We start from the raw sequence: 26,310 nt of genomic DNA on the forward strand, positions 1-26,310 counted from the left end.
GCCCTTTCGGCGGCGAGGCATCGGCGACGCTCCTGGCTCGGCTCCCTTCATGGCCGCGAGGACCCGGCAGCGGCGGCGGTGGAGGCGGCGGCGGCTGCTGCTCTCGGCCGAGGCGCCCTGAAGCCGATCCGGGGCCGCACCGAGATGGTAAAGCGGGGCGAGGGCCGGGCGGGGGGCATCGGCCCCGGCCCCCGCTTTGGGTGCAGGGCCGAGGCAGAGGCGCGCGTCCTTGGCCGGGGATGATGGGCAGGGCAGTCTGTGCGTCTGGCTGGGACGGTCCGCCCCGTCCTTGCCTTGTTCGTCCCTTCCCCGGCCGCTTCTCTTGGCGATTTGCCCGATGGCAGGGGTTCTCCTCCCGAACCCAGAGGCCTTTTCACTGAGCAGCAGGGCGGGGATGGGTCCCCCTTGCTTTCCTCAGGCGTGTGTGTGTGTGTGTGTGTGTGTGTGTGTGTGTGTGTGGCGGGGGTGGTGGTCCTGAGGGCCTCTGGCTCCCGCTGGGGGGCGGGGGGTGGCTGGTCGGAAGAGGCGCGTCGGTTGGAGCTCCGGCGAGTGGCTGAGGGCGGCCGGGGCCGGGGGTCCGCGTAGCCTTGGCGGTCTGGCCAAATGGGGACTCTCGGGAGGCGATTCAGCGGGCCGGAGCTTGGAGGAAGGTAGATGGGCCTCGCTGACCCGGGGCAGGTCAGAGTTGGTGTCTCTGCTTCCTTTGGGGGCTTCCGGCGCCTTCTGGACACCCCCACAGGCTCGGAGGGCCAGGAAAGCTGGAGCCACAGCCTTAAGGGACCCAGAGCCTGTGGAGGTGCCCTGCCCAAGTTGAAGACTTCTGGAGGTCTTTGGGGGGGGGGGAAGATCCTATTAGCCCTAAGAAGGAAAATCCCCCCCAACTCCAACTCTCCCAGAAACAACCCCCCCCCCCGAATGGCAGGTGGGGGCTTTCTGCAAGGGGGTCAATTCCCCTTGGGGACAGTTTCTGTCTGGGTGCTGGTTGGACGGGCTTGGCAGGCTGAGAAGGAAATCCGCTGGGGGCGGGGAGGGTCAGCCCTGGCCTGTCTTGCAGCTTCGCGGCTGCTGCCCTTGAGAACCACCGGGATCTGTCAGCTGCCCGGCCAGTGCCAGGCCCGCTTTCTTTCCCAAACTGGGAGAAAGAAATATTGCTGCTGCCGGATGGCAAAGCCGGGCCTGGTAGATGGGAGAGGCAGGGGAGGAGCCTCCGAGATCACCTATTTTATCCCCCCTTGCTGCAAAGGGCTCCCCCTCCCCTCATTGCATTGTGGGGAGGGGAAATGGGTCCAGGGGCCGGTCTGTCTTCAGAGAACTTCCAGAGGCCGCTCGCTGGGGCCCTTGGAGAAGGCGGGGTGACTGGGGTGTTGCCCCCCACCCCAAAGCCTGCTTACGCTGGTTCCTCCTGAGCAGGCCTGGGGCTGTCTGGTTTTAGCCTCCCCTGAGCCCAGATCTCCCCCCACAACTGAAAACCTCGATGGTGGCATTGTGAAGGCCTTGACAGGCAAGTTGGCACAAACATAGCCAGGAAGATTAAGTCCTCTCCAGGCCGCAGAGTCTTCTGCTGACTGTCCCTGTTGCGCGAAGGAGGCTTCTACTGAAGGGGACTTTGGCCCCCCACCTTCAAGTCTGCCTGGAAGACCTGCAGGTGAAGTCGGTGGCCTGCCTGCCTCTCCCCTCCCCCGTTCCCCATCTGCTCCGGGGAGGCTCTCTGGCGTGGGCGAGGTGAACCCAGAGGCCTTTTCACATTGGAGAAAGCGCCATTGGGGTTGAGGTTTGGGCACCCGATTCCAGGGGTCAAGTGTAGGCTTTCGCTTTGGGACATCAACGCCTCACTGCGCAAAGTGTGTCAGGTGAAGTGCGCAGAATGCATAAGACTTTTTTCCCGCTCTCTTTCCCTGCTTGCTTGGAAAAAAAAGTTTTCAAGTTTCAGACTTCTCAAGGAATTTTGTTGGAGAGAATGAAAAAGAGTCAGAATTTCAGCACCGGAGTAACGGACCTGCTCTTTGGCCAGGCCTTCAAATAAGGAGACTGATGGCTCCTGTTTGATTTGGCCTGAGTTTAATTGTTGTTATGATGTGAATTCCCTGAAATGCTCATTCTAAATATGAAGGTACCGTATATCAGTTCCGTGAAACAAGCTGGTTTATGTGTAACTGCAGAGAGTTTTTCCAGACGGACCAGGATGGAAAATTCTGTGAAATGTTAAAATCTGCACGCTTTTAATATCAGCTCACTCAGGCGAAACCTTTGGGCTGCGAGCACCTTGACCTGGACGCTCCTTTGAGTCAAAATTCTGAAACTGGAGCCTCCTTGAGCCTGTGAGGGAATGGTATCAAGGGAAAGACTTTTCCCCCTGGAATTTTATATCACTTGCCTGCTCAAGAACTCTGCAGAACTCAGAAGCTTACACAATTGGCCAGCGCTTTGCTGGTATTTTTATCTTATGATCCAGAAAGCGTCTCCTTTTATCTGGTATGGGGCATTTATTGGGAGAAGGGGGGGGCTGGGAATCCTTTGTGTCCTTCCTGCCTTTAAAAGCCTCCCAGACCGGCCTCTGCGTTCTCTTTTCTGCAGATCCGCCACTGCCTCGAAGAGGTCAATAAATCTCCATTCTGCCGCCTTCCTCTCAGTTTCACGCTGCGAGATATTTCAAGTCTAAAGAGGGAGCTGCATTAAAAATTTAAGCCTCCGAGCCACTGAATCTCCTCCGAGAGAGAGGAGCCTCATGCAGGCTTCTGGCGTGGGGTGGTGGTGGTGTGGGGGGGCAGAGAGTGGATTTCACGTGGATGGTTAGAGCAGAGTAGAGAGATGATGGGGGGGGCTGTTTTCCTGACGAGGAGGGGTCTGATTCCACAACGTTGCTCACCCCTGGCAGAACTGTTTGCGTTCCGGTCAGTGTCTTCAGCTTGTTCGGATAAAGTGGTGAGTGTCAGGCCGTCCTCCGCCCACCCTAATCCCCAGCTCTGAGGCTCGCTGTGTAGGTCGATACATTTGGCTAAGGATCACAGGCTGCCTGAGCAGGGCAGGTTTTATTGTGACCATAGCTTGGGTCCACGCTCAGGTTTCGAGTCCGTATTGTGGATGTGTGAAAGATCAAAAAGCAACCTGTTCCCAAAGGTCCACTTTCACCTTTCGGACTATTTTTCCTCCTTCCTCTGCTTGCAGTAGTTCACCGGTTGGCAGACTAGTGGCTTCCACACCTGTGCAGAGAAGTCGCAAAACGGCTTGTGGCTTCTTCTGAAATTCGATTCTTGATGCCCCGGCTGTTCGGGGAAAGGCTCTGGCTGGCGGGAGAAGGAAAGGGGCGCCCCCCTCCCCAAGAGAAGAAGGTGATTCTTTAAAGGGGGGGGCAGTTGCACGGGGATCTTTTCACCCCAGCCAGGGGGAGGAACCACTAGGCCTTCCTCCCGCCCGGCTCATTCCTGGGGAAAAGCTAACATTCACGCCAGGTAATTCAATCAAAGGGCAATTCCCCTTCTCTCTGGCTAATGCGGCGCACAAAAGGCCGGCTTTATTACCTCCTCCTAGCCAGGCGAATTGCTTCTCTCCCTGGAGTGAGCTGGCTAAAGCCGGCTTTATTGTGTTAACCTATTTGTGTGTCAAGAGCTATTGTGTGGCTGCCTATCGCTGTTTGTGCTCGCCTGGCACCACCGGGGAAGGGCAGGGGAAAATGGCTGGTCGCTCGGCCACTCCAGGGGCGCCGCTCCGTTGCTAAGTGACTTGCTCCCCTGTGCCCTTCTCTGAGGAGGGGGACATGCCCTCCGTAATTATCAGCTGGCTGACATTGGTTGAGGGCTGCCTAACAACCCCCTCCCCCGCCCGCCCCCTCCCCCGCCCGCCCTCTCCCCTCCCCTTCGGAAAGAGCAGAATCTGCACCGGGGAGGGGGGATCGGGACCTGCATGCGCTGCTGCCTGCACTCGCCACACCTTCAAGCGAGTCACCGCACAGCGGTCTCGCCTGGGGCTGCCAGGCCTGGCAGGCTGGCAAGTTTGGGAGACCTTTTCTCTGATAAGAATTGAAATGGTGAGCATCCCTCACTTTCTGAGTGAAACGCATTCACCCCCCCTCCCCCCAAACATGCAGGTAATTTAGGATGATGGAAAGGGTCTCCAAGCCCAGTGTTTCATTCCCACCCACCCTGCTTCCAGGAAGGAAAGTCAGCTCTTCCTCCCCTCCCACTGATCTCTCCTTGCAGCCAGATCTCTCCCCCCCCCCCCGCCTCGTCCATCCAGCCCACCTTGATGAGCCCTGCAGGAGAAGAGAAAGACCTTCTCCACTCTGTGAGGAGACCGACATTTTGAAAGCTGCTGCTCCTGAAGAGGATGGGACAACTCAGGGGGGTCCCCCAGAGATGTGAATGTTATCCCAGGAATTGCACAGATACACTGAAAGTCAGGCGGCGTGCACGTTTAAAAATTATTGTTATTCACGCCATCTTAACAAGTGGCAAGGAGGGGGTTGCGGTTGCGGTGGCTTCCCTGTCCCCCCTCAGCTTTGCGTCTGCAGTGTGCTTTGTGTGTTGCCAGAGACGGCAGCTGGCCCCGTGGGGTGGGGGTGGGGGTTGCGCAGAGCAACCGAAGATGCGTGCAGGTGTTTGCTTGGCTGATTTATCGTTTATTGGCTTTCCAATAGGCTTTCTGTTCCTTCGACCAGCACAGCAGCTTCCGGTACTAAAAGGATAAGAAGCAACATTCTTACAATTAAAAATCAGAGTTAAAATTAAGCGTTGGAATACAATTAATCATTAAAAGCTTATTCTGCTTGCAGCTTTTCTATTCCATATAATTATCTCTAGTATTTCTAGGCGTCCTTCCCACATCGGCTGCAGCTTAGAGCTTGCTTGTCAGTTTGGGGTTCCTCTGGGGAAGTTTGGTTGGAATTTCCTGTTCTTTGTGGCCAGACCTAGAATTTTTGAAACCACCTTGTCCAAATTTCGCCTGGACCACCAGGAATCGCCTCCTTCAGCCCATCCTTTGACAGCCACGTCCAGCAGGAGACGCAGAATAGCCGCGCCTCCCAACCACTGGCTTCCCGTGGTGGATTTGATCCAGAAGGGGAAGCTTGAATCCTGGGATCTGAGGCCTGGATGGGGTGAGGGGCCCTGTTTGCTCCAGGATGTTAGCGATCCTTCACTCGGGCCATCTGAGGACTCTGCAGGTGGGTGAAGGGGCTTGAAGCCCCCTCCCACCAAGGCACGGCAGAGGGCAGCAAGGTTGGCTCTGTAGCTGCGGCCAGACTCTCTGTGAAGGGTGCTTGGAGTGTCTGAATTGTGGACCTGGAAGGGGTTGCCGGCTGCGGCCTCTTCTGGTTTTCCCCGGCTTGGCTGGCTGTGAGCGATTTCCTTGGCTGCCCCTCAGTGCTCTGGCCCCCCTTCCCACTCTGGGTTTGAACTTTGCAGGGGCCGAGCCCAGTTGCTTTCAGGTCCCCCAGTCTTTGAGCTGGGATTGAAACATGCAGGAGATGCTTTTTCTGATGAGATCAGACCGTCTGAGCCACCGGCGCTATCCAATCCAGAGCAACTTGCTGGAATTTGTGCTTGCATGGTTAGAGAGCCCCCTCCCCTTTCGGTGTCTCAGGGCTGCGGCTTTCTTCCCAGCTGCTGCCCGCCCCCCTTTCCCGGGTCTCACGATGGCTCTTTGCTGGAGAGGCAAAGAAAGGAATCTATTTATGACTGCTGTAAACAACCTTTCAATAAAACAGGTTAATGACCTGAAACCGACAAGAGCCTGCTGGGAATTTTTTATTGCCCGGGAAGACAATATTGGCGCTTTTGAGCCCCCTCCCAGGGCCGGCTGCACTTGGCCCCCAGCCTTTCAGCCGCCTGAACTCCACACGCCCCCACAGCGCCGCTGCCCTGGCCGGCCAGCCAGATGGCGGAGGTCCCTGCAGGGCTGGGGTGAGCTTCTGGGCCCCCTGGGAGCCAAATGAATTTTGCCTGCTTCTTCCCAGGAGTAGCCTTGGATAGAATGGAAGGAAGGGGGGGAACGCTCCTCACCCCAAGATTTTAATTGCTTTGCATTTTCCCTCCTGCAGATCAGCGAATTGGCATTTTAATTCCAGAGAAAGGATCCTGAGATGCACAGGGTTTTCCTGGAGTTGGTGGGGGAGCAGTTCCTGATTAATCAGCTGCTTTGTGAATTCTCTCCTCCCCCACTTCTATCACCTGCCGGCTGAACTTTTGGGGTGTAAGCTTAAATGCAGCTGGGTAATTGCTTCTTTATGGTTCTGGTGGAATAAAGGAATCACTTTGTTTTGAGCATAGGGCTGTTGCATCTTCTGGCTGGGTGCTCCCCCCCCGCCAAATCTAGCTTGAAAGATGTAAAGGAAGGGTGGGCAGGTGAAGGGAAGGAGATTTGGGGAAGCGACCTACAAGCAGCTACTGGGAACTAAGGGGGGCAGGCTGGTTCCCCCTTGTCCCTAACCCTACTTCCTCTCTCTCCCGTCAAGCGTGGCTTCCTTGCACCTCGGGCGTCTTGAAGGACACCTGGAACTGGCTGCCACCCAACAGTGATGGCTGCTGGCTCCCCTCAGTGTAGAAAAGAAAGGGAAGAGATCAAAGTGGGGTAGATTCGCCCCCCCAACTCCTTGCCCCCGCATTATCTGTATGAAAGCTGGGTCTTGGTGGACAGGTGGCATTGGGCAGGAGAGTGGGCAGGCAAAAATGGGCCTTCTTGCTTGGAGGCTGCTGCATGAAGGCGCAAAGGATTTGCATGCCAGCCTCTTTGGCCGGGGACTGTGGGTGTTTTGAAGGTTTCAAGGGGTGTGGGGGAGCTGCCTGTTCACAAAGGGCACCTGTACGTTTACAGATTTTGCTTTTGAATTTTGCTTGAGGCTCCCTCTGCGGCAGGTAACGGCCCACCACTACTCAGGTTTTAAGACTTGGACGGGGGGTGGGTGGGCTCCTTCGTGCAGTTTCCATGTCAGGTGTGCAAACTGGTTCAGGGGGACAATTTCCTCTTTGTAAGAAGAGGTCTAAGGTTGGTGCTGTAAAGGAGGAATAAGGAGGCATTTATGGATGAAATATCAGGATGTTCTCCAGCCTCTTTCTGGAGATGGAAGGCCTGCGGCTGAAGGGTATTGTAGTCTAGCCTGTTTGGAAGACACGGGAGGGGGGTTTCTGAAATGATGGGCTGGCCAACAGAAATAAAAGACTTATGTTCTGTCTTTGCCTGGAAAAGAATGTTGTTTGAAGCAGCTGACATCAAAATAGGAGTAAAAGAGACCCGGTGTAATTAAAGCATTAGCTGGAATAAAAACACATTAAAGTCCTCTTGGCAACAAGTTGGCTTGAATGCCAGAAGCCTGTTTGAATGGAAATATCTCATTGGTGCTTCGGGAAACGGGAACGTTTAGCAGAAGTTTGCATACATCTCGTCCCCTGAAAAGGGTCTGATGGAGTCAGCTTGGTGGTCTCAAGTCTAATTTTGGGGGGGGGGTCTTAAAGAAGAAAAAGATTTTCGAATATTGGCTCGTCTCAGAGTGAAAAGGGGGCAGACATGTCCTCTGCGGGTGTTCTGCATTTGAAGGTGGGACTGAGACTACGTATCTGGTCAGGCATGGCGAAGCTCTAGGAAGTCTCCGGGTAGTGAGCTGGACTGTTGCTGGACGTGGTCGCCTCTTTTGTGTTTCTGGGCCCTCCGGAAGAGCTGGTGCATCTGCTGCATCCCATCCTGAGAGTGTGGGGGGTGGGGACCGAGAGGCTCGCGACCCCTCCCCTAACTCAATAGTGGCCACGGCAAGCTGGAGTCTGCGGTCCGGAGATAGAATTGGTCAGCAGCCGCCGACAGAGAAAAACCTTTTGCACATGCTCAGAGTGTGTCCCCGCTTGGGCCAACTTGCCCTCGCGTCTCCTCCAGCTGAACAAGACAAGCTGTTCTGCCCAGTTGGAGGCAACGTCCCGGAGCTGAGATCGGAGAGCAGCTGGAGCAGGAGGGCTTGCTCGCCTCTTCCGCTGCAGGACGTCCCGTCTGGGCAGCCTGGTCCCTTCTCAGCACTCCTCTGGGCAGCTCTGCCTCTCAGCCCTGCGGCTTCTGCGAGTTTTTTGGCAAGCCAGAAGGCACCCTTGGAGGAGCCCCATCCCTGCCTGTGACTTCTGCGGGACGATGGGTTTCAGTGGTGCACACACGTGAGTGAATGTGTGCTGCACAGGCAAAAGGGCGGGCCCTCCTGTGCGGCTCCCCTCCCCCCCGGCCCTCCCCCCTTGCCCGCCTCCCCAGCTGTTCCTGAGTTATTAATGCGCAGAGCCGATCACAGGCTCCCATTGTAATCATTAAAACTATTAGAAGGGAAATGCTCGCTCGGAGCGAATGTCAGCCGCTCTCGGCGTTCTGCTTTGCAAATGCTCACAATTAATGCCAATCAGAACGCGGGATGAAGCCAACTTGAAATCACGTCTGTTTGATCTCATTTGTCAGCTGTTGCCGATCCGTGCTGTACACTTTCATACAATTGCTATAAACATGGAAGGAAGGAGGGATGGTGGCGGGGGGGGGCTCTCTGTGTGCCTTCTCTCTTCCTCCCCGCCTTGACACAGTTTTTCCCATCGCACTGTTGTTCCGCCGATTCATTTTAATCGTTTGGCATTTCTCTGCCTGTCATTTCTCTGCCTGTCTGTCTCGCGCGAGGGAAGTGGCCTTTGGGCAACCAGCGACCGACGCAGGCCTCATTTCCTGGCCCAGTGGTGAGGTGAGGTGGGCTACGGGAAGCTTGCAATGGTCCCCTTCCTTCTGGTGAATTTCGGCAGGGCTCCAAGTCACTGAGTTGCTTTCTGGTCCGACCTTTCCCTCTCGACCTCCACCCTGTAAAAGATATTTTTTCTCCCCCCCCCCCTGTATTCTGCTTAAAAGCCTCCCCATCCCGAGTCTTGTCTTCCCAGTGCGTGCCCTTCCGAAGTGGGTCTCAAGGGCATCTTGGCTTAGCAAAGAGAGAAAAGCCTTTTGCACATGCTCAGAGTGTGCCCCTGCTTGGGCCAACCTGTTTCTGACCCACAAAAGGAATGGCAGCCCGCAGAGTCTTTGAAGTCACGCCCAGGTAGCTTTAGCGAGGATGCTCGTCCTAGCGACTGAAAGAAGAGGCTGAGGTGGGTGCTTATCCCAGGATGAGCCTTTTCCCCAAAGGAACAGAAAGTTGTACTTCTGCTTCTCTTTGGCTGTTTTGACCCCTTGCCTCCTTGGGCAGATCTGGGCGTGGGGATCCCGGCCTCTGCCCGTGACTCTCCAGCACTTGATTGACGCTCAAGGTCTTGCCCCTTGTTTGGGGGCCAGGCCCGGCCGTGCCCAGCGCCACAGGCTGCCTTCTGCTCTGTCCAGACGTCCAGAGCGCCAAAGGGGCCACGTATTTCCTTGGCCCCCAGTTTGAGTTGCTGGGAACAGACTTCACTGGCATCTGATGTTGCCCTGAAGGGTAGGAGACCCTTTTCTGGCCTGGGGAGGCTGCATGCTGGGTGAGCCCCCCTCGCCCAATTATTTGCCTTGGCTTTCGTTTAAATTCTCTGCCCTCAAACCGTGTCTGTACATCTTTTCTTCCTCTTAATCTCTCATTTGAATCAACTGCGTCTGCTGCCTCCCTCCTCCTTGCGCTAAAGGACCCCAGTCGGATGGAGACCCGGTCCGGTCGGTCATCTTTGTACGCCTTGCTCTCTGCCCAGGCCTCCCGCTGAGGGCTCCTTATTTCTGCTCCAGCAAGAACAAAACTCTTGTCTCAAGGTCTCCTTGTTATAACAAGAAAGGGGGGGAGAGAATCCATAAATTGTAGAGCAAACACAATAATGGCACAACAGGGCACTTCGCTTGTTTGTTAGAAGATAAGAAATTAGCCCAGGCTGTATAAGCTGATAATTTTCTTATTTATTTACTTTCAATATTTGCGGACCCTCCTTCAGGCAGAAAATTGTCCAGAAGCCAGTTTGCCAGCATTTAGGAAATGCAAATGAGCTGTAATTAGGAAAATGTTTCTTCCTCTGTGCAGTGAAAATCTGTGTTCGGGTTGAGGGGAGCCCGGAGGGTTGGAGAGGACTCTTGGGGGGGGGAGCAGAACCCTCATTGGAAATCAGCGCCACGAGGCTGAAATAGAAGTCACAGAATGTGCCCAAATACCACAACTTTGGCACAGGGTTTTTTGGGAAGAAGGGGAGAAGTCTGCAGCAGGGAGGGAACAGCGAACTTGTGGAGTCTAGATTTGAGTTTCTCAAAGGGTTTAAGATGGGTGGACTTCCACTCCCAGAATTCCCCATCCAGCATGGTTGCTAAAGTCCATGCATCTTAAAACTTGACCAGGTTGAGAAACACTGACCTACATCAATGACGGAGCACCTGCTGGGCCTCTGGGTCTGCCCACACAGCCCCTTGCTTCCTGGAGAGCCGAGGAAGAGGAGGAGCTGACAGGGAGCATGCCTTTGGGGGTGACCGGGGGTGCAAAGACTGGGGGGGGGCTGGCACAGAGGAGCCTCGGTGTTTCAGGCTGCAATCAAAGTTCATGCAAGCTTTAAACAAGCGTTTAAACTTGGCAGCCCCCCCCCCAAATGTCCTGGCTGGTTCCTCCCTCCCTGTCGGGTCCCCCCTTTTAATCAGCAGCCTGTGTGGCATGAAGCTGGCTGGGCTCTGGCTGATCACACGTGGGGTGAGTGGAAATTACCCTTGGCTCCTGCATGCTAATATAATCTTAAACCACATCTTATGGGCTGCAGCTAAAATTGCTTTTTAGATTAACATTTAATTATTAACCGGATGCGCTCCTCCGTTCTCTCCTCCACTGATTCCCCAGCAGGCTCGGGGCTTGCTCGTGATAGGGGGGGCAGCCAGTCAGGGTCTCCCCCCCCAAAAAAAACCGTATTAGCTGGGTTTCATGGAGACATTTGCGAGCAGGGAAAAGAGGTCGCACCGCCCCACCCCAGGCCGCCTGCCTGCCTCCTTAGATGCCTTTGGCAAGGTGCTGGTGAACTTTCCTGTGGCGGTTTTATTTATTTGCCATAATTTACAGAAAGGTGACCCTTCTCCAGATTAACTCATTCCAGCACCCAAACTGTCAGCTTGCTAATTGAGTTGCAGCCCTTTGGGGTTTTCAAGGTTAAGCATAAATTATTTGCAAGTTGCCTGACTAGCAGCTCACAGGAACGCAGGGGACAAAGCACGGGAGGGTGTCGAGAGGAACGGCATGCTTCGGAGCATAGGCAGAGTGCATCTGGGTCTTGGGTGCGAAGGGGAACTGGCTTCGTCTAATTTTGCATCCTTTGGACTCAGAAGGAAGTTAGATGTGATAGTTTCAAAGCTTGTGGCGTAGTTTGCTGGATCAGGCCCACCTTTGCACCAGGATTGTGATGCCCCTGAACACAGACCATGTTACAGCTCACCAAATGTAGGGCTCTCTGTTGGGCAGTCGGACTTAAGACGGGTGAGCGTAAACTCCTGGCAGGCTGGCACGAGCAGTCTCTGAATAGGTGTGCAGTGCCTTGGTTTTTCCTTCTCTCCACAATACTACCTGGACCTTCATAACAGCCCTGCAAGGTAGGATGGGGGAGTTCCCAGATCACTAAATGATATGCATGGCTGGGGGGGAGGATTTGAAGCTGGTCTTCCTGTGCCCTCCCCCTCGATTGCAGGCATTTAGAGTTCATTCCTTACCTCCAAAGACAGCTGGTGCTCAGTATAATCAGATCACCCGACCACAACACAAATAGAGCAGAAGCCACGTGGCCACGTGAGACAATTCACAGCAAAGTCGCCAATGTCAGTCGAAGATGGCTGGCTGGCATCTTCATTGTTTGAAGGCGCTTCCAAAAGAGCAAGTAAAGCTCAGGTGGGTTATGTCCAGCTGTGCCCCTCCAGCATAGCTGCAGAGGAGCTGTGATGGGAGTTGTAGTCTCAACACTTCTATGAGCCATCATGGCAGAGGATTGCTGCAGTGATGGCTTGGAAGTTGGAGCAAGCCTGATTTTAAAATTCTCTGTGCCACCCCCCCCCCCGTCTCATTGGGACTCAAGGCCCCTTTTATCAGCAACTGGAAGGTGCCAAAGAGCAGCCAGTGGTCTGCAGGGACAGGTGATTTGGGGGGGGAGGATTATTAAAGTCGCAGAGACCTTGGGCTTATAAATAGCCCTGCTTTTCACGGCAGGCTTTCAAAATTAGCAGGCGTTAGAGAAAAGGCTGTGAAATGGGTACTTATATCCGAATGGGAGGGACCGTTAGCGTGACTTTGAGAAGGGAGCTATTTTTAAGGGCCCTGCAGTGGGTAGATGTTGTGTCCTGCGCGTGGCAGTTTGCAGCAGGAGGCGAGACCGGCAGGGCAGGGCCTGATTCAGCAAGTGGGAGCATCCTTCTCTGGCTGGACGGGCTCTTTTGAGAACTGGAGAGAACAGGAGGGGTGAGTAGCCAGCTGTCCTCAACCAGGGACGGAGTCGGCAGATGGGCAAAACTGCTGAGTCCGGCCGTGCTCTCTACGGATCCGGCTGCCAGTGAAATCCAGGATGGCTGGGATTTAACTCAAATGCCGAGGGACCTAAGTAAGCGGAAACTTTTTTGCTGAGCCTTTGCATTAGAGATCCTCCATGACATCATAGCAGATTAGCCAATAAGCTGGAGAGATTTGCAAGCGGGTTCAAAACGGGTTGCCGCTTGGGGCTTTGGAGAAAGAGACCAAATGGGCCGGGATTTGGCTTTGCTTTGGTAGGTGAAACTCTCCAAGAAGAAAGAAAGTGCGTTTTTCACTCTCTGCAGTTCTGAGCTGTTTCCATGCCAGGCAAAGCTCTGCCATCTGGCCTGGGCAGCAGTCCCTGGCGGCCCAAATCCCGGTCCAGAGCCCCGAGCAGCGCCTTTGGGGGCATAAGGGGGGCTGAGGATCTGACTGCAGGATTAACCTCAAGTGCCAGGAGGAGAAGCCGGGGCAGGAGGCCGAGGCTGGAGGCCCAGATGGCCAATCCTTCTTAAGACGACGGGCAGAGCAGCTCTGCAGGCTCTCATCCGCGTCCAGCCTGGCAGGCAGCAGGGCACAAAGAGAGCCACGAGTGCAGAAAGTCCCAGATCCTCCAAGTCTGCCTCGCGAGCCGTGCCCGGCCTGCTTTTGGAGGGCCTCCTCTGCAGAGCTTCCCTCTTGCCCTGCTCATCAGGAGGGGGGCGGGAGCCACCCCCAGATCTGCAGAGAGGGGCTCTGTTGCTTCCCTGCTCAGAGTCCCCAGGGCCAGCCCCAAAGTGGAAGGGCTGCGGGCACGGTCCGAAGGAGCCCGGCTCTGTCTGCGTGGGGGCTGCTCCCCTGCAGCCCCCCACTTTGGACCTATCCCCTTGCGTGAAATTACTAGAGAGGAAATGGACACCCGGCTCTTGCATTAACGAGGGGGCTCCGTAATCAGGGTAATCAGGGCCCGTTTTGCTTGCCTCTCTTTTCTCCTCTTCAAGGCGGTAATAGGCGAAGATTGGCTGCGAGACAGAATAAAAGTCTCTTTCAGAGTAAAAACGCTTCTTTCAAGGTAGCTTCATGGAAAATAAAATAGCTGGTGATGATGAAAAGTGCCTGTTTCAGACTCCGCTTTTCTTTTCTTCCCCCCCTCTTTTTAGAGAAAGGCTGGTACAGATGGGGGGGGGTTAGAACCTAGATTGAGATAATTACGTAGTAACGAACTCTTGTTGTGAAATTAGCATCTTAAGAAAGATAGTGAAAAGGGCTTTTATGCCTGAATACTTCATTAGTACCAGGAACAGGAGCTTGGTGACTCCAGGCAGAAGTTCAACAGGAGCAGCAGCAGCGGATGTTTTGGGTCCCTCCGGCGCCACCTTGGCTCCATGGCGAGAGGCCAGGCTGCTTTTGGCCCCCTCCGTGGGGTGTGCAAACTCTTGGGAAGCAGATTGCGTGCTCCTCCTTGCTTCCTCGGGGAGGCACAGTGGCTGGGCAGCCCCCCCTCGGGGAAAGCCGGAGGGGGTCGTGCCGTCTTTGGGGGGGGGCAGGGATGCTGTAAGGACCAGAGCGGAGAAGGCCCTCTGGGTGGAGATGGAAAAGCTTTGCCTGGAAGAGTTAGGCAGCTCCTTTCTCCGAGGGTAAGAAGCCACATCCGCCATTTTCAGATTTCTGGGCAAAGCAGCTTCTGGAGCCCCAGGAGAGGGGGGGGGGAGCCAGGAAGGAGCTGCTTGCAGGACTCCCTTTTGCTCATTTAGCAGCCCCCCCCCCCACATACACAGGGTGTCCATTGTGTGCAGGGAGAAGGATGGTGGGCGAAATTGCTCCGACAGAACAACCAGTTCAGTCCGAGGTGACGGGATGCCCACCTTGATTGGGGCTGAAGGGGGAACATGCCTGGGGGGGGCAGAAATCCTGTGGCAGCAGAGAGCGAGAGAGAAAACTCCTGTCCGTTGTTTTTCCCCCAATGTGTCTCTGTTTTTGAATCTCCCTTGCAAACCGCTTGGCAGGTGTGGGAGCTCTTGAACACAGCCCCTGCCCTAAAATTGTCACGGTGCCCGCTGCCCTTAAGGGAAGCTGGTTGCCTGGTCTTCTGAAGACTGCCGGCCGGCAAGAGAGCTCTGGGTCCCCGCCTGGAGCCAAGCAAGGGGGCTGCAAAGGGCCTGGCTTTGCTTTGGTGGCCTTGGGAATTCTGGGACTTGAAGTCCACCCATGTTAAAGTAAACAAGGTTGCGAAACTCTGGTCTAGAAGCTTGGAAGTGTTGATTATCTGTAGAATTTTGCTTCTCCAGAGTGCACAGCACCCTTTGAAGCGGGAACCCTGCGCAAATCTTCCTTCCCTGCTGGTTTGTGATGCTGGTGGAGGGGTCTTTCCCCCCCCCCCAATTCCAGGCTGATGGACTGACCCCATTTCTCTTCTCTGGGGTTCCTTGCAGGGTCTTCTGGAGTGATGCCACCAGAGCCGTCTCGCCCACTCTTCCGCCATGTTGGCCTGCCTGCAGAGGACCCAGAACCCACCGAGGCAGCCTCTGGGTTGTCCGAATAAGGCCCTGGAGCCACGCAAGGGTGAGTCGCTCTGGGCTGGTGGCTGCAGCCAGGTGGGCAAAGGTTCCCTGGTGGGAAAGGCTCCGGCTGCTGGCGACAGAGGCGGCCACCCCCTTTGTCTCTGCATGGTGGCCCCTGGCAGAGGAAGGGGCTCTTGGCCTGAGTGCGCTGGGGGCCCCTGTTGCCCCCTTCTAATTCCCACTCGAGCCCACCTGGGCTTCTGGCGGCTGAGAGGAGAGGGCCTTTTGCAGGAGCCGTAAATGAGTTACCTTAAAATAGGTCCCCAAAGGTCACTCGGCAAAGCACCTGTTCCTGACGTTCTTTGCCTCTAAAGCCCAAGCTATGATTAAATGCATATTTAATGAGCCCGGTTTAGGCGGGCAGCGCTGACCTCTTCTTTGGCTGCAAAGGCGCATTAAGATTCTAAAGTGGTTATTGTGTGTTTTAAACTGGAGGAATTCTTTTAAAAAATGACCAGCACTTTACGGCCTGGGCTGGGCTCTGGTGGCTGCAGGGGTTCAAACCCCTCTTTCTTTGTTCCCTGGCCGAGCAGTTCTGCCACTTAAGAAAGGGGCACGGAATCAGAAGCGGTCAGAGATGAGGCTGGCCTGTTTCATTTCTTAAAACCTTTGAAAACGGCCTTCCGTGCCCCTGGCTGGTGCTGAGCCCCTGCAGCTGTGCTGGCCCAGCCTTCTTCCCACCTGGCGCCTGCGGAAAAAGGGCCAATTTCTCCTTCCCAGGAGGGCTAGGCTGGGTTTTCCCAAGGGAGGCTTTGCCTTTAGTCCTTCTGCCTGTTTTCATTTGTTTGCTGGAGAGGAGGGTTTGAACTGAACTGAACTGAGTACTTTATTTGGCCGTGTGGTCATACACTCAAGGAATTTGTCTCCGTGGCAGAAGCTCTCAGGGTGCCTGCAAAGCCACGAAACAATGATCACCACCCTCACCATCAAACTTGCAGGCTTCCGGTTTCACTTAGCATCAGTTTTAACTGAGCTGGGCACAAGCTGAGTTTGCTTGGGCCTCCCTCAGCCTGGCTTGATTTTACAGCTGCTTAGCAAGAGAGAAATCAAATCTCTCTCACCCTCCCCTCGCTTGGCTGCCAGGTAGCCCCACCCTGGGCGTTTCCTTGCCACCGCAGTTTTCTCCCTTGGATGTTTGTTCCACCCACAGAGGAGAAGCTGCACCAGGAGGCACACAGATGGCCGGTGGGGGAAGAGGGGGGGTCTTTGCCTTAGCCTGGGGGCATTGAGGAAAGGGGGGGTGTCTGTTTTTGTCCTGTCCTTCCAGATTGCTCTCTCAGTAATCAGGAACGATAGCACTTCTTAAAACTAGACATGATTTAGAAGCGCCTCTGATTACTTAATTTGCTCCCAAGTATCTCGGTAATTATCTTTATGGGCCTTATTTCATGTCCTCTGGCTGCGTTTCCGTCAGCATGAAATAAGTCGGCCGCCCAGCACGGCCTGCCACGGCTGCAGAATCCTATTACGCACCCGGGCTGTTGATTAATTTTGGTATTAATTTTGCATGCAAGGTGTGCCTGCTAATATTTGCCCTCCTGCCTGTGCTGGAGCTACAGAAGAGAGACGTTTCCCCCAGCCCGGCCCTCCCCTGGCTTTCTGGCCCACTTGGCTTGGCACAGAGCAACCAGGCTGGCCTGGCTACTCTGCAGGTTGGTGAGCAAATGGGTGCTCTCCAGGGGGCACTCTTCAGCCACTGCCCAAGGGCCATGGCTGGCAGAGAGAGGGGAGGGGTGCAGAGAAGGGAGGGGAAAGGCCAGCTCTGAGTGCCTAGCAACTTCTTTCCAAGTCAGGCCCATGATGGGCACATCCCCCTTCCAGAACCAACCCCCCCCCCGCGCAATGGTTGATTGTTCATGAGACAGAAGGAAGAAGCACCTAAATATGTACCGATAAAGGATAATATTTGTAGCTCAGGGTTGAAATGAGGGGTCCTTGCTGCTCTCTCAGCTTGGAGGTTTCCTTGCAGACATTTCATTACCCAAACTAGGTAACATGATCTACAAGAGAGAGGGATTTGCAGGGGGGGGGGGAGAAGGAGGACTGTGCGGTCCTGAACTTGGTGCTTTCTGAACTTTGTGGTTTTCTTAAAGACTTGTGATGATGTTACCTAGTTTCTGTAATGAAACCCCTCGTATCAAATGTGTCCTTGGAAAATTATGCAACTGACATCCTTGACCTTAGAATGCTTCTCTCCAGCCAGATTTGGGGAGGGGGATCCCACTGTGGCTCTCAAAAGACCTAGCCAGTGGTCCTGGGGAAGGGGGCAGAGTCGCATAATCTTCCCTTAATTGAATTAGTGAGTATGGACAAGCCTCTTCACCAAAGCACAACCAATTTCTTTGTGGGCAAACAAAGCACAATCTGTCCCATTGTGATGCAAACACAGCCCTGTTTCTTCCACTTGTCACAGAGCAAACTAAGCCATTTACTTTTTAGTGGCTCAGAGAGAAGCAGCCCCCTCCCCCTCCCTCTCGGCTGGGTGAACCCATGCAAGCCTCCACTAATCAAATTCAGACGTGCCCCTGTGTGGCTGAGCTCCTCCTTTAATAGCTGGGTTGCCTTGTGAGGCAAGGGGGGGGCTCACCCGGAGCACGGAGCTGGCTGGTGCTTCTGTAGGGGGGAGGCAGGCGGTGGGCACCAGCCGAGAGCCCAGCGGTGGAGATTGTGGCCTTAGGCCAGGCACTCTGTTCCTGGCAGAAATCTGGACGGGTGGCAAGAATAAAATGCCCCCCTCCTGGAAATTCCCAGGGGCCTGGCTGCTGCAATAAACAGGAGCATCTCTGGGCTGTTGAGAAAAAAGTCGCTTTAGCCGAGCAGGGCCTGTGGGCAGGCTGCAGCATCCTTCTGCCGGGGACCACACGCCTCCTGGCACCCTTTCTGCCTGGACAGCAGCAGGCAGCCATTGCTTAAGTGGGAGGGGGCCTCAGTCATGAGACGTCTGTTCTAGGTTTGGTGAAAGGGTCTGGTATCTGTAGGGGTGACCAACACGCTTGCTTATGTTTTCTTCTCAAAAGAGGGAAGGAAGTGCAAGAAACCCGGAGAGTTGGCTAGAGTTGGCTTAGAGCCCCCAGTCCATTCTGCCCCTGCTTAGGAAGCGGGTGTCTTGCTATCCTTCTGCAACTGGGCGCCCTCCGCATGCCAGCTGTCAGGCTCTTCGGTCACCATGAAGATCCTTGGCCAGGCTAGATAACTGGCTGCTTTTTAGGCTCGTCGTCCTACACACACGGTCTTCAAAGGCCCACTCCAGATGTTTCAGGGAAGGCGCCAGAATGTTCTGCACGCTGAGTTTGGGGGCTTGAGGGTCACGGAGAGAGAGAGAGAGGAAGGGATGATTCAAAACTGCGGCCTTGATGGGATTCACACAATGAGGAGGGACACCCCCCCTTCCCTGCGAGTAAGCCCCCTTGAGTTAGCCCAGCATGGCAGCCAAGAGTCTCGCAGGTTTTCCAGGTAGCTCAACGCACCAGAAGCCTTCCGGGACTGAACCCCAAGAAAGGGCTGCTCGGTCCCCTTTGCGCTGGGCCCCTTGCAAGGTAGGAAGCAGAAGGGGGAGCCCGCTGGCTCGGTTCCCAGCAAATCGGGGCTTGCTTTTATTTATGAGTAAACACAACTCACCCTGCCTGTCACTTTGGCTGCTGTTAAGCAGAAAAGCAGCGAGTAAGTCAAATAGGTGAGTAGTAGTGATAAATATTCCTGGGGGACAAAGGGGGGAAAGCTTAGGGAGCCAAAGGCCATTTGTTATTCAGGGCAGTTTCTGGGGCATAAAAACTGGGTATTTTTCCTCGGGGTTGGGGGTGTTGGCTGGATCCTTGAGCAGGTCTTCTCCTCTTGAAGGGACCTTGTGCCCTTGGAGTCTGCAAAACAGCCGGGAAACACCTCCGAAGGAGCTTCAGCTTTTTCCATAGTGCATTTTGTCACCCCCGTTTCCCCCCGGGACTGTCCCAACTCAGTGGTCTGGTGCAGGTGCCCTCCGTCCTTTGGCGGCTGAGCGGTGCCAACCTCGGTCTCTTCCCTTGCCAGACTTTTTATAAACTCGGCATTAAACTCTGAGCAGCTGACAGCCACGTGTTGGGCCAGCCAAGGCGGGCGGTGATTCATCAGCATGAAACCGTTCCCTGAGCCTTCTAGGAATCTTTAAGGGTCTTGGGTAGAAACGCAAGCTGGCTTTTCTCGGGCAGCATGGCGGGGCCCTGCTTGGTATTCAGGGAGTATTGGAAAATCTGTTAATGTGGGAGCAAAAATCCATATTTAATAGCTTCTCAGTGGAGATTCTTGTCTATTTCAGCTGGTTTGCTCCAAGTTGGTGCCACTTGCAAATATGAATTCAATTGCACAGGACTAAGGGTGGGGGGGGGCTCCCAGGGAGGGATTTGCAAGGTGGGTTTGCTTTCAAGCAGATCCCCTCCTCTGTATTTCAGGAATCCTCCCCTTCCTCTTCTTTGGGGCATCTGCCAAACAGAGGGTCATTTTTCTCAGATTTTACTCAGCTCAGTTTCTTCGCTATTACATTACTGGAAAGTTGATCCTGGCTGGGAGATCTCCGGGCTGCTGACAGGATATTTACCTAATTGGAAAAGGTGGGGAAAAAACTTGGCCAGCTCTGTCCTCTTTTGCCCAGGTGCACTTTTCTCACACTTAACTGGAATGTGCACAGCTCGGGCAGATGGACAAGTGTGGCCTGCCAGGCAGAAAGTGGGTGTGTATCTCAGCAGCCAGGATAAGTGTTCTTGCTAGTGGAAATTTGCATAGCCTCTGGCAGTCTTGATTCTGCAAACTCTACATCAGTGTTTTCAAAGTTGGCCACTCAGCACCATCCTGGTCAAATGCTTGTCTAATCTTTTGCAAGCCTCCAGTGATGGAGCACAGTACAGTTTCATTCAGGCTGCTCCCCTCTTTTGTGGTTGTCTGGCTGGGTCAAGATCAGGGCTGTCTGCAAAGCTTCACCGTTTGGAACCCTGGATGTGGGGGGGGGGTGTCCAGGCAGCCAGCCAGCCCCTCCCTTCAGTCCAGACCAATTTTCCAGGACTGGACCTGAGTTCCCCCCTCCCCCCATCTGTTGGCCAATTTGGGTGAGCAGAAAGTCCTTCTGTTTGAGAGCTAATCTCATCAGCTTCCTGATGGCTCCATCTCAGCGTCCTGCTCCCGCTCCGGATGTGCTCCCAGCTCCGAATAATATCAAAAGCCATCAGATGATTACCATGGGTCATGCATTTTTTCCATTTACTGTAATAAAATACTGAAGAAACAAAACAATTTAAAATTCTAATAAAATTCAAAGCCTATCTTCAGCAGCCGGGATGATTCAATTATTTGGCTGTTATTGAATGCAAAGTCGGGGAAATTGAACAGCTTGCAAGACGGAGAGGGGAAAATTTTGCTCCTGAGAGGGATTTGGGGATCTACTTTTTCCCCCTTCCCCCTTGAAAAATACGAGGAGATGAGAGGCGATGGAGACAGGAGGTGGTGATGGTGGAAATGAACCGGCTGCCTTCTCCTCTGATATTTATCCAGGGAGGTTTAGCTTCCTAAAAAAAATTACAAATGATAAATATATATTGATACTCTTGCATTTTCCTTGCTGAAGGCCTGGAAGCAGTTGACAGAAAGGAAAAACAAACTACATAATAAGGTACTTAAGTTGAAACAAAAGAAGGTTTGGTAAACAGGCAGTTTGAAGGATTCTGGCTGGCTTTGTGCTGGTAAATTTGCACTGCAGGTCACTTCAATGTGCTTTTAAAGTAGGTATCACTTTAATTAGAATGGATTAAATTGGGTCTTAAGCTTTTTCTAGGTTAATGGGCTTATGAAAAGACTTTTTTCTAAAAAAGAAGTATTTAATCTTTAACAGTGCACAGACTTCGACCTGCTTCCTCCCCGTTCCATACAAGCCTACGTACTTGTTAATGAAAGACATTAAAAACATTTTAAATTAAATATGGCATGGATTGGAGGCCAGTCTCAATCCTGTTTTAATACCGCTGCCTACTGAGGATTTTGAAAGGTTGAGGGTCCCCCCCCCAATTCTTCTCAGCAATTTGGGCCCTGGTGCTTTTCAAGTTAGGCAGCTGACGCTCCTCCAGGCTTCTTGAGAAGGCAGGACTCCTAACAAAACCAGGTCATTGATACATCAGCTCTGTCGTGTGGTTTTCGCAGAATTAGGGGAGTTTATTTTTGAAAAATGGAGTAATTCTTAAAAAAGAAGAAGAAGCCAGTTGGGGAACTGTGGAAGGAAGCTGGAGGCTGCATTCTGGCTGCCAGTGCCCAGCTGGCCTCTCCCGGAAGCCCCCAGACCCAGCCTGGAAGTCAGGTGAGATCAGACGGGGTGGGCTTCAGGGAGAGACCCCACCCCACCCTGGCCCAGGGAGCATCCCTTTCTCTGGCCGCCTTGCCCCCGGCTGGCGTGGCGGGGACGAGGAGCAGGCCAGCTGGTGTGGGCCAGTGGCAGCGTGGCAAGGCAAGCGTGTGGTGGCACAGTGGTGAGGGCGCCATGACGGAAAGCAATTACGGTCCCTTTGAAAGCAGTAATTACTGTGGGGAGGGAGGGGGGCTTGCCAGCCGAGCTCCAAAGCACGCCAGGAGCACCACAGAAATTGGTTCCTCTATCATTTGCGCAGCAGGGCGCTCAGCATCCCCCCCAGAGGTGGCATCACGGGGAATTTGTGGCTTGTCTTGTCTTGTGCTCAGCAGTGACGGAGTTGGTCTCCCTCCACCTCCGATTTGCGAGGGATGGTTTGGGGGCACGGGGGCATTTTCTGCCCTCCTGAAGCCAAAGGTGGCCAGGGGAAGCTGGGGACCAACCCGCACTGTGATTTTGAGGACACAAATGGAGGCCGGGGTGGGGGAGGTGGACAAATGGCAGCTGCAGGACAGCTGGGCCTCTTTCCACATGGGGCGGCTGTTCCCCTCCATTGCAGGCGGCCCCTTCCCCTGATAACTCTCAGGCCAGGAGCCTCAGGGACCAATTAGTGTCCCTGTTCCTAGAAGGCTGACAGAGCCTCCCTCCCCCCCCCACCTGCCCAAGGGACGCTGGGTCCTCATAGCGGGAGCCCAGAAGTGCCCTGTGCCTGGCTGGCTGGAAGGGGACACCAGCAGCCCCAAGTTGCTCCTCCTGGCTCTTGGCAGCCGTGCTGCCAAGCATTGCCCCGGGCACCCCCGAGGGCATCAGGCCTGGCCTGCAGGCACAGCAGAAGGGGGGGCGTTGGCTGTGAATGGCCTCCCCTTCTGCTTCCCTCGCCTGGACTGGGCAACGGAAGCTGACTGGCCTTCCACCAGTGCCACCCTCCTGCCCGAGAATGACGTGGTGGCACACGGGTGTTTCATTGCAGCAGCTGAACGCCTGGCCTGTTAATCACGGGTTTCCATTAAGCAGCAGTCATTGAAAAGCTACATTTGCTAGGCATCCTCCATGCCATTAACACTGAGGCTTTTTACAGGTGTCTGGAATAAGCATTGTTATTAACCAGGCTATTAAGTCAATTAAAACCCCGTCCTTCGAGTTGGGTTTAATGTAGCTGCTGGCGGAGAAGGGAGGGGAGAAGGGGCCGGTTGCTGTTCCACCACAGCACAAGCGGGCTCTGCCTTGGTGCCCAGAGAGGGGGGGCTTGCAGACGGGTGCAGGAGTTGGCAAGCACGAGGGTCCGACCCTCACTTCTCCCTTTTCAAGGCACCGGTGCTTGCCAGGGCACGGCAGACTTGCAGCGGGACTCTTGTGTTGCAGCCCCCTCCCCTCCCCCGTCCCAGAGTTTGCCACCTTGGAGAAATACACACGTGACACTTCAGGGCGTGACCCCTGCCCCCTCAGTTGGGAGAGCTGGAAACCTCCTGCTGCACTTTATTTCTCTGGACTCTTTGCAAATTCTTTTTCTATTTACTTTTTAGCATACATATATATATTATGATTGCAAACTGCCTCCGAAACAGATCTCAGCCACCTTTGAAGGAGCCAAGCAGTGGCCTGGCTTGGTTTTAGAAAGTGGCAGACGGGCTATTCTGAGCTTGCTTTCAAAGATGAAATCATCAAGGAGCAAATATAGGATTTTTGATCAACGCCTTTTCTTTCCCAGCTGAGTTTGGGGTGACAGACTAGGAGAGAAGGATTTTGTGGGCCTGTAATTCTCCCTTATTCTTTGCATCTTCCCCAAACCCTTCTCCTCTTCTCAGCCAGACCTTCTTTTTCCCACCTTCTCTTCAAACACCTAATTTATTCAATCTATTAGATAGATTTTGTAGATTTAATCATTTTCACAGTTGGTGGCTCATTGGATACTCAAGATAAACTCCAAATGAAAGCATAATGGAAACAACAAATGAGCTTTCACACCCCAGACTAGCAGACTAGCGCAGGAGAGGAGTTTGAGAGAGGCAGAATCCACAGAGTCCTCCCTCCCCCCCCCCAGCATTCTCCTCCTCCTCGAAGCTGCCTTCTGCTGACTACAGTAGGTTACCACAGTTAATTTCACCAGTTTTGTTCATCTGTAAAATTGCATAAAAGTGACATTTTTGTGCTCATTATAAGAAGTGCTGATTTATAGCTGGTAAATGGATTTTTTCTATTTTTTTCCAGTGGAGCTCTCATAGTGCCGCAAAGCATCCATGAAATTGCTTGTATAATATGGTTTAAATCCATTCTTTCAGAGCAGTGCTTCCTCTCTCTCGCCCCTCCCCCCCTGGTGTAAAGACATTTCCACTCTTCCCATATAGAATTACGGCCGCCCTTGCATAAACAACCTTGGAAGTCCAAAAAGAACAGTGGGTCGATCTTTAAGAACATAGAATCTGTTTGGAAGAAAGAAGACAAATTGGCTTCCTTTAGAAATGGACCAGACAAAGTGAAGGGAGAAATACAGTGTTTGGATTATCTTGAGTGGCCCTGGTGCTCAACAGAGCCTCCACAAGCAGGGGCAGAATACCATAGGAGAAAAGAGTGGGGCCACCCAGCCTTGATGGCTGGATTTCTAATGCAGGTTTGCTGCAGCCAGTGGGGAGATTGATGCTATTGGATGAGAATTTATCCTACGGCCTGCAGTTGGGGCCATCAGCCATCACTTCCAGGAGCAAATTCTGCAGTCGATCTGTGCAAAACCACCTTTGGCTTCTCAGCTGAGCCGAGTCGAGGGACCATGGCTGGAGGGGTCCCTTCTTTCTCCCAGAATTGAGGAAGAGACAGTATTGATCAAATTGTTGAAGGAAAAGTCTCCATCAGTATTTAAGCTCACTCAGTGGGCTGATTTTGCTTGCTCTAGGGTACTTTGCATGCGGAAAATGCTGTCCCTGGATTACCCGGTGAGGACAGACCACCTTTTATTTTAGCTCAATGTTTCCCATTCTTGGCAAGGATGGGTGGACTTCAACGCCCAGAATTCCTCAGCCAGCCACAAAGTCTTAGAGTTGCCAAGGTGGAGAAAGGTTGCTTTAACTGAAGCATGGCTGCCGTCAGTGTTAATTGTGCAGAGAAGGCTCTAGTGGCCTCTAGAGGTGACTACAAGCATTGCAGCGTGTCACCTATCTTCTTGATCTCTCCTAGGTGAAGCCATGGCTCCCATCCGCTCTCCACGATACCCCAGCCCAGCTGAGCTCGACGCGTATGCGCAGAAGGTGGCAAACAACCCTCTCACCATCAAGATCTTCCCCACCAACATCAGGGTCCCCCAGCACAAGCACCTTAACCGGACGGTGAACGGGTATGACACGATGGGCCAGCGCTACAGCCCCTACCCTCTGCACGCCAGCAGCTACCAGGGCCTCCTGGCCATTGTGAAGGCGTCTGCAGGCAAAGGGGCAGTGAAGAGCGCTGAGGGCAAGCGCACTAAGATGTCCCCTGCCCACGTGGCTGTAGCCCCCTACTCAGTGATGAGCACTTTAGCCCCCGGGCCGTCCTGCACAGCCCAGCTGAACTATCCTGGTGGCCAGAAGCAGATGGAGGCGCCCGTCCCGCCCAACGTCACGGTGGCCGCTTCGGTCGTCCCGCACGCCGGCCAGAGCTTGGTGCTGCCCCAGGCCAACCTGCCCTCCATCCAGAACATTATTTTTCAGATCAATCAGCAGTGCCAGGCTCAGGCCGGCGGCCAGCAGGTGTGCCAGGGGGTGATGGTGACGAGCCCCAGCCCGGCCAAGCATGGCGCCGTGGGCAGCTTCACCACTATGGCTGCCGTGGGGGCAGCAGTGGCCTACGCGGGGGCTGTGGTGCCGGATTGTCGGAAGGGCGCTGAGCTGGTGACTGGCTCCAACCTGGGCAGTGGCCTGGTGGGAGCCAAGGCGGGTCTTTACCCGGACGGCATGGATTATTTGCTGTGGCAGCAGAAGCAGCAGCCGCTGCGGATGTACAGTGCGGGCAGCGGGGGGGCCGTCAGCAAGTCACCTGAGGTGTGTGCCGGGGTCTTGCGTGCCCACCCCATGGCCAGTGCCACCACCGCGGACAAAGTGAGCTCTTCGCCGTTGAACTGCGTGGGCGTGCAGGGAAATTTCTCGGTGGGGCAGTACTTTGCCCCTGCTTGGAACAGCGTCTTGGTTACGCCCAACAGCAGCGACTGCTACAACCCCCAGGAGCTGCCCACCGGGGCCCGGGACCTGGGCCTGCACCCCTCGGAGGGGCTCCCCAGTCTGTCCAGCAAGGCGGTTTGCAACACCTCCGTCCTCAGCAGCAGCCTGCAATCCCTGGAGTACCTGATCAACGACATCCACCCGCCGTGCATCAAGGAGCAGATGCTGGGCAAGGGCTACGAGACGGTCTCGGTGCCCCGCCTCCTGGACCACCAGCATGCCCACATCCGCCTGCCTGTCTACAGATAAGGGCAAAGGTGCCCCGGGCTGGGCTGCCTGTGGTGGGGCACGGCGTTGGTCTGTGCGCTTCAGGAAGGGGTTTTATGGCTAAGAATGTGAACAGGGAGACGCGATCCGATTTTGCTGCTAATCTGGGGGTGCCCTGGGGGACGAGAATGGGTGTGTGCCTGCCAGTGGGCACTGCTAGCTGGACTGCCTGGGAAGGAGCCCCCCTGTCCTCTTTCTGCCCTGGGCGACAAGTGGGGGGCATTTGAAATGCATTGTGACTGGGGGAGGGCAAGGAAGGGTGCAGACTCCCCCAACCCCTCCCATTAATCCAGGGGGCTTAGCGATTCTGCCTCCTTTCTAGATGAAGTCTGTAACTTGCACTGTTTCGATTTAAAGCTAATAATTGGGGTGGGGGCAAAAGTCTGGAAGCTGTCTAAAGAAGGAAAAAAAAACACTTGAAAACTTGAAGTGACTTTTTTTAGTTTGAACCTGCTGTACAGTTTTTGGCTGCTATAAGATGGATTTTCCCACCCCTCCATCACATCAGCATTACTCCAGGAGATTTCTGAATTAAAACATTATTATTATTATTAT

General features: G+C 54.2%; 1 protein-coding gene across 2 annotated transcripts; it reads left to right on the forward strand.

Annotated features, from left to right (window-relative positions):
• Window positions 1-26,271, forward strand: FAM222A (family with sequence similarity 222 member A). 2 transcript variants are annotated; one of them, XM_081338880.1, is made up of 3 exons: window positions 1-147; window positions 14,818-14,947; window positions 24,473-26,271. In XM_081338880.1, the coding sequence occupies exons 2-3, from the start codon at window positions 14,866-14,868 to the stop codon at window positions 25,735-25,737; spliced, it is 1,347 nt and encodes a 448-aa protein (XP_081195006.1). In that variant the 5' UTR covers window positions 1-147; window positions 14,818-14,865; the 3' UTR covers window positions 25,738-26,271. The 2 variants fall into 2 exon arrangements, with proteins under 2 accessions (XP_081195006.1, XP_081195007.1); XM_081338881.1 differs by lacking the exon at window positions 1-147 and adding an exon at window positions 12,612-12,660.
• Window positions 26,272-26,310: the final 39 nt, after the last annotated feature.

The sequence above is a fragment of the Vipera berus genome, assembly GCF_964194415.1.
Source record: "Vipera berus genome assembly, chromosome: 14".
Taxonomy (NCBI): Eukaryota; Metazoa; Chordata; class Lepidosauria; order Squamata; family Viperidae; genus Vipera; species Vipera berus.